This window comes from Coffea eugenioides, chromosome 6 (assembly GCF_003713205.1).
Source record: "Coffea eugenioides isolate CCC68of chromosome 6, Ceug_1.0, whole genome shotgun sequence".
In the NCBI taxonomy this organism is placed as follows: domain Eukaryota; kingdom Viridiplantae; phylum Streptophyta; class Magnoliopsida; order Gentianales; family Rubiaceae; genus Coffea; species Coffea eugenioides.
Genome location: NC_040040.1, coordinates 10,042,762 through 10,050,308, shown reverse-complemented (window position 1 = coordinate 10,050,308; position 7,547 = coordinate 10,042,762). Strand labels below are relative to the sequence as shown.

The 7,547-nt window shown below is 42.3% G+C and overlaps 1 protein-coding gene across 1 annotated transcript in view; it reads right to left on the bottom strand.

Annotated features, from left to right (window-relative positions):
* Nucleotides 1-380: 380 nt before the first annotated feature.
* The window catches only part of LOC113773515 (probable glutamate carboxypeptidase LAMP1), a 16,440-nt gene continuing 9,273 nt past the window's right edge, over nucleotides 381-7,547 (bottom strand). Inside the window, exon 5 of the mRNA XM_027318156.1 lies at nucleotides 381-424. Coding sequence (XP_027173957.1) covers nucleotides 381-424 — 44 coding nt within the window. The remainder of the gene's footprint in view (nucleotides 425-7,547) is intronic.

Below are 7,547 nucleotides of genomic sequence, written 5' to 3'. Positions count from 1 at the left end.
CAACCCCCTTATCCGGGCCCGCACGCCACACGAAACACGGGTGGTAATACTCGAGTATACCGATTAGCCGAGGAGATAACACTCCACTTGACATTATTAGTTACCCAGGGTTTGTTATCCAATCGACCAGGCCCTTGCCGGCTCGACTCGATTAACTAGCCACAGGGTTTCTAGAATTCCAGGCAAGATATAATTCATACACATGTAAAGCAAGTCAATTGAAATCGATGAACAAGTACAAGTCTCATTAGGGCAAGTGCGATAAAGTACACCATTGCCCTGTTAAATCACTTATATATCATGTAATCACATTTGTCAAAGAGAAATCACAAATATCAAGTTCAATAAGATATTTGGAAGCACTTACCAAAGTAGTGTTTTTAGTGTTCTCGTCTGGGTGGTACCCCGGGTTTGGAGTCCAAATCTGCAACAAAACATGATTTAAGAACTTTGAAAATCAACAAAGATTCGAAACTTAGACGTTTCGTTCAATAAGAATCAAGAAATTGAAATTCACTTGGAGAATAGTCGTGAAATGGTTGCTCGCTTTTCAAACTGAAAAATTTTGTAAGATGTATACTTGGAAATAACTTTTGAGTCGAAAGTGCAAGGAAAATGGATTTATAGTGATTATTACCGCTTTTCCTAAGGGTACAAGTTTGGCTAGGTTCTAATGTATAACCCTCGATAACCAAAGTAGCAAGAGTCCTAGATGGTTCAATTGATATTCAATTATCAACTTTATCCAAGTCGCAAGTGTATTTCTCTAGTCCTCTAACGTAAATTTGGGCAGCATGTCCTTTGTATTTTCCTATTTCCAGCCATTTATGGCTTCATTATTTTCCTCATTCAAACCCAAAGGTACACACACAACAATCTAACTTCAATAGCCGTTCAATAAGCTCAAGACAATACAAGGACAAAATCAAGCTAACAACAAGTGCGGAAATGCAGTTTAACAAGAGACAGATTTGATAGAGTTTTGCGTAACGGACACAACCAAAGCTACACTTATCGGATTGGTATGAAACTTATACCGTTTCGAAGTTAAGACAAAGGCCTACAACTTTCATGCAGATCACTTAGTCAAATTTCCAGTGTAACCCAGTCAAATTCCCAATTCACATAACCGACTTCCAACTAACTAGCTAGTTAACCGTACTACATTTAAATGGCCATATCTCATGCTACCAAAGTCCGTTTAAGGCGTTCTTTGAGGTGTTGAAAAGCTAAGAAAGAGTACTAAAATTTTCATGTTTTGGAAAATGGCTAAATCTGTGACAGCCCCACCTTCCCCTAAGGCGAACCAAAGGGGTTAGCGGACTGCCTGCCCAGCTCTCGCCAGGACTACGGTACAGTTACACGCGTTCGAATACGTTTCGGGAAAACAAAAGTGCGCTCGGACAAGCCATAAGTATCAAAATAGCAAAATAAAAAAAATGGAAAACTGAATAGTGGCCTGGATAGTAGAATCCAAACATCAATTTAACATATACACATTGAAATCCAACATTTACAACCATAGTGGCATGCCACAGACATTCATAAAGAAAGTACATATTCAGTTTGCCTATCAAAAGGAAATGAACCCGTTACACATTAAGGCTTCATTTCAAGAGCTATACAAAAGACATTTATAAGCTCAACTTGGCAAGTGACTATCCAATCCATTCTCAAAAGTAATTATATCCCTGTAAGGAAAACAAATAACACGGAATGAGCTAAAGCCCAGTGGTATACTACTACATAAGCAACCAAAGTCACATAAGGATGAACTTTCATTTAAAGTGCACAAATAAGCAGTAAAACAAAACGGAAAAGGATACGGTCGGCTCTCAAGAGCCCATTTCCACGCTTGCAATCTTGATCCAACCTCATTGACCCTCCGTCAATGAAAAGTAACCATCCGTAGACATCACTTACATCCAACCGTCCAACTATCATACCCCAACCGGGCCCGCACTCCATTCAGTCATTTTGGTAATACTCGAGTATACCGGAACCAAAGGTCTCATTACCACAAGATTCCACAGTACAGTCCCCGTGGCATGACAATTTTCACGACCAAGCCCTCGCCGGCTCGATCCAATTGACTACCAAACGGGGTTGAGCTCAGTGATAGAGTAAAGCCATTGGACATTTGCCCAAATGATACCAAATCAGTTTCCATGAAGGGAATTCAGTATTTCATATATCAAGTGCAGTAATTCAGTAATGCAAGCACTAGCCATGCATGGAATCACAAGGGGTGAGGGCGGTCAAGTACACCCTCACCTCAATCATTTCCAATAACTGTGACAGCCCCACTTTCCCCTAAGGCGAACCAAAGGGGTTAGCGGACTGCCTGCCCAGCTCTCGCCAGGACTACGGTACAGTTTACGTCGATCTATAACGTTCCGGAACATCCCATTGCACGTAAACAAGTCAAAAGAGTCAAAATAAAAAAATGAAAAAAATTGCCGAAGATGAATAGTGCAGGCCACGTCAGAATCCGGCCGGAATCTGGCCGGATTTCCGGCCGGATTCTCGGCCGGATACTAGGCCGAGAGCAATCCAAAATGTTCTCCAAAACCCTCCGCAATCCGGCCGGCAATCCGGCCAGTTTCTGGCCGGATTCCTGGCCGGATTCAGTCCAGTGACTTTTCGTTCAAAATTTTCCTTTTGCCGTTTGAAATCCAAATCGATTCAAAGTTCAGCCAAACATCAACCAAGCATATATACATTGAAATCCAACATTCCAAGCCAAATCGGCATACCAAAATATCCAACTAATCCATACATGTACAATAACCAATTACAAACCAAACATTGGAGGAAACAAAACACTTAGGGTTTCACCCTCAAGGAGCTATTCAAAATACATGTACATGAGCTCAACTTGTCATTCAACTATTACAATCTTTTCCAAAAGTGTTCATTTTCCTGTAAGGAAAACAAATGGAACGGTGTGAGCTAAAGCTCAGTGAGCAACTATCACAATAGCAGTTAAGATCACATAAGCATAACCATTCAAGTCAAGTATACAATTTCGAAGTAAAGCAATTCAGTGAAAGGATACGGTCGGCTCTCAAGAGCCCATTTCCACGCTTACATTCTTGATCCACACTCATTGACCCTCCGTCAATGTTAAAAGTACCAAACCGTAGACCTCACTTCACTTCCATTCCTTCCACCCAACATACCCCAACCGGGCCCGCACTCCATTCAGTCATTTTGGTAATACTCGAGTTTACCGGAACCAAGGGTCTCATTACCACAAGGTTCCCCAGTACAGTCCCCGTGGCAATTCAATCTTCACGACCAAGCCCTCGCCGGCTCGATCCAATTGACTACCAAACGGGGTTGAGCTCAGTAATGCAGTATGGCCGTTGGACATCGTCCAAACAACCTCAATTCAGTTTCCATGAAATGAAATTCACTAACCAATATATCAAGTTCAGTAATGCAATAAAACGGTAACCAATCAGTGACAATCTCAAAAGAGGTGAGGGCGGTCAAGTACACCCTCACCTTGATCAATTTCAATATCCAAGTAAGCCATTCAGGCATCACATAACATTTAACAAAGCCACATAGTAACAATTTAGTGAGTGGTATACTCACCAAGTGAGAAAATGATGTTTCATGCACCGTCGTTAAACGAACGTCGTGCACCACCGTTTCCTCCTAGAACAAGTGAACAATTACCATAAGACTCGATAACGAGTCACAAAGCCAAGCCAATTATAACCCAATAGGGTTTCATGCATGGAAATTCAAGTGTTAAATACGTAACCTTTACTCAAGTCGAGAATATAGTTTTCTAAATTTCGAGTAAAAATGCGGGCAGCATGCCCTTTGTGTTTACCAAATTTTCCAGCCATAAGGCTTCATTATTTTTCTTCAATCACAACCCAACAACACACATATAAGCATTTCATGTCAAGAGCCGTTCCATAGCTCACAATATCATAAAACAAGAAACCATACCGAGCCATAAACAACACCAATTCACAACCCCAATAGGGTTTTATAAACATATACTAGCATGAAAGCAAACCAGAAATTAAGAAAGGCTTTAATGTTGGCCTTGATAAGAAAACCGGTTTTGACGTCATAATGCGGTAATGGCACAACTCTCACTACAATTATCGGTTGGGGGTGTAAGACCCACCATTTCGAAGCTATGAAACAGGGCTACAACAATGTAGAAGGCCTCTCAGTCCCAATCCTAGCACAACTAGGTCAAAAGTGCCAAATACCAAACCAGAACCGAAATTGCAGGTTCCCAAATCACACAAAACTGTAATACGTCAATCTCAGCCTACACAGGTCCAAATGCCGAAATTCCAAAGGCATAAGTTAGCTAAGATATCCAGCTACATTTCATCAGAAGACACCAACTTAAAAATCCAAACCAAATCCAGTCAAAACAGGCAATTACTATCGCAGTTCCGCACATTCTGTTCACCAAAAACAGCAACAGTAAAAACGGCATAACTCTCTCTATACCACTCCAAATGCCCTGAAATTTTGTAGGCACTTCATACTCACCAATACCTACAACTTTCATGTTTTGAGTAAAGTCCAATTCGGTCTCTAGCTATGACCTAAAATTTCGGACAGAATTGGGAATAATATGAACCCTAACTTTCCATTTTCCATCCAAATCCAAAATTGATTACATTTTCCTATCCAATACACCTCATAGAGTCATTATCAGCCATTACCATTCATCATACAAGGCCACAACATCCCATTCATATTAAACCAGAAAAAATTCCCAATAAAATAAAAACTTCACCAAAACTCTTCAAATCAAGATAAAAACCAGAAATTTCAGCACTCTTATCACTAATAAGCACAACATAAGCATCATTAGGTGTAGTAGGGTGTTTCAAGCTTCACTTACCAAGAACCAAGAGAGAGGAAGATGTTGTGCACCTTAGTCCTTCAAACAAAGTTCACCAAACAACTTACTATCACTAGAAGGAAGAATTTTATGGAGTAGAATCTATTCTAGGTGATTAGTTGTGGAAGATTGAGTGAAATGGAAGCTAAAAGTTGAAGAATTTCCTTCCTTCTTTGAGCTTGAGAGGTTCGGCCATCAAGAGTGAAAAATGGTGCATTTTTGTGATTTTTGAAGATATATAACCAAGTTGGGTCAAAGGTCAAAAATGTGAATAGTATTTCTTAAGGTCAAACCAATACTTATGTGACACTTGTCACCTCATTAAATGCATTCTTATCATTCTTTTCTCTCTCACATCAATCACTTCACACATACTACTTATCTCTTAACACCCGATAAATTTTCCACAGTATCCGAAACTTAACCGTATTGGCCGAATTTTCCCGAACTTTTCGCACTAGTGGGTCCCACGTCCAATATCTAGTCTTAATTTTCTAAAAACTCTCCAATACTAGAAAAATCATCTAAAAAACTATAACTGCTCATGAAATCCACCAAGAAAATATTCCTAGGCCAGAAAATGCAGAAAACATGAAATTAAGGGGAAAATAAACCCTAGGAAAATATTAGGGCAAAACGGGTTCTCACACTCTCTCCCCCTTAAAAGAATTTCGTCCCCGAAATTCCTTATCATTGACTACTCCGGGATTAAATTGAGCAGTATACTGATCTGTACCCCTTCACTGGCCAGGTTCATTAAATTCTTACCTTCCACGTCCTCTGATGAGTCAACATCTAAGGAGTACACCCGAGAAGACACGTTCGATCCATCCTTGTCCCCCTTCGACTGGTCAGGGTGGGTCGTGGTTGGTGGCAGAGTCCCTTGCCTCTCGCGCAGGCGAGCTGGACAGTTAGCAATTTGATGTTCGGCATTCCCACAGAGCAAGCATTTTCCTCCTTTCCTCCAGCAATTGTCCTCCGAGTGGTTTAATTTTCCGCAATACCCGCAGGGTCCGCGTGCTGCAGAAGCTGAGCCTCCTCTTGACGGCCTCTCTGGTGACATTTCCGGCATCCTCACTCCTCCCGTTCCCCGCCCAAATTTGGGAGGGATACTTTCATCCTCCAGTCCCGAATTGTTTCCAGGAAATCCTCTCTTTTTCGCCTGAAAGTTTTTCACCTGGAGCCTAGCATTCTCTACCCGTTGTGCCTTTTCCACTGCTTCATTGAAGGCGTTAATTTGGGCTGCCGCGAGGTCCTTCTGGATTTCTACGTTCAGGCCCTGGACAAATCGCCGTATTCTTCGTTGCTCGGTCAAGATCAACTCAGGCGCAAACTTGGATAAACGGGTAAATTGACTCTCATATTCCGCCACAGTTTGAGCCCCTTGGCGGAGCCTAATGAACTCGTCCTCCTTCCTCTCCTGGACTAGAGGAGGGAAAAATTTTGCATTAAATTCTCGGATGAAGTTCACCCAAGTCCTCGGCGTCTGCTCCCGTTCCCATTTCTGTCTGATGACGTTCCTCCAGGAACGGGCAGCCCCTTCAAGTTGAAACACGGCAAAAGTGACCTGCCGTTCGTCCGGGTAGTGTAGGGCCGCGAATATATCAACCATTTTCTCCAGCCATTTCTCAGCCACATCAGGGTCGGGTCCCCCAATAAACTTTGGAGGGGAAAACTTTTGAAAACGTTCTAGAGCTCTATCTTCGCTCTCAATATGATGGCCAGGGTTTCCGGGGTTTCCAGGGTTAGGGTTTGGGTTTTGAGCTTGTTGCTGCACTACTTGTGCAAGCAGGTTTGTCATTTGCTGCATAGCAGCAGCTATCTGGGCATTAGGGTCGGCTTGGGGTTCAGGATCAGGTCCAGTCGAGGTTTCCCCCGCACCCCTAACCGGTGTAGGTTGTCTAGTTCTGCGTCCACGGCCTCGACCACTCCGAGTGCCTTCCATCAATCTAAGTCAATCTAAGTCACCAAATAGATATACTGTTAAAGGGCACCTAACCCTCCTTTCCGTAGCACCAGACAGGAACAAGGAAACAAGAATAAGTAACTCAAACAATTACCGCGAAGAGCATTTAAACATATACCACGTATACATAGATCACATAACCAAGTTAAGCAATCATACGGAACAGTCAGTCAAGTACATATGAAGTCATTGCATGAAACAATAGGGTCTTCCAAAAGTACTATAGACACCTAGGTCACAAGTACAAAAGGACTCACGAAACGCTTTTCCCCTTCTAGGGTTTCGTCCAAATATTGATATCTTAATCAAGGTCGATCACGCTTAACCACCCGAACAAACCACACGAAGTTCCATAGAATCGCCTTTCTAGTTCACCTAATCCTTTCTAACCTAGGCCTTCATATCTTTCGTATCCGGGCGCGAGAATCTCGTCTAAGATAATTCACATCTCGAGCCGGCCGGTCCCAAGAGTAAACCATCCTTATTAAAGATTCCTACCCGACATACATACCTACCTTCCTCGAGTCCCATGATAATGATTCGTACACTTATCACATGCCCGGTTCATAACTTATGCTCAAACGAGCACTTAGACATATTCATGAAATTAGGACCACAACACCACTTGGCCCAGTCTCACTCCGCGCAGAGACCACGCGAAGTGGCTCTGATACCACTTGTAACAGCCCC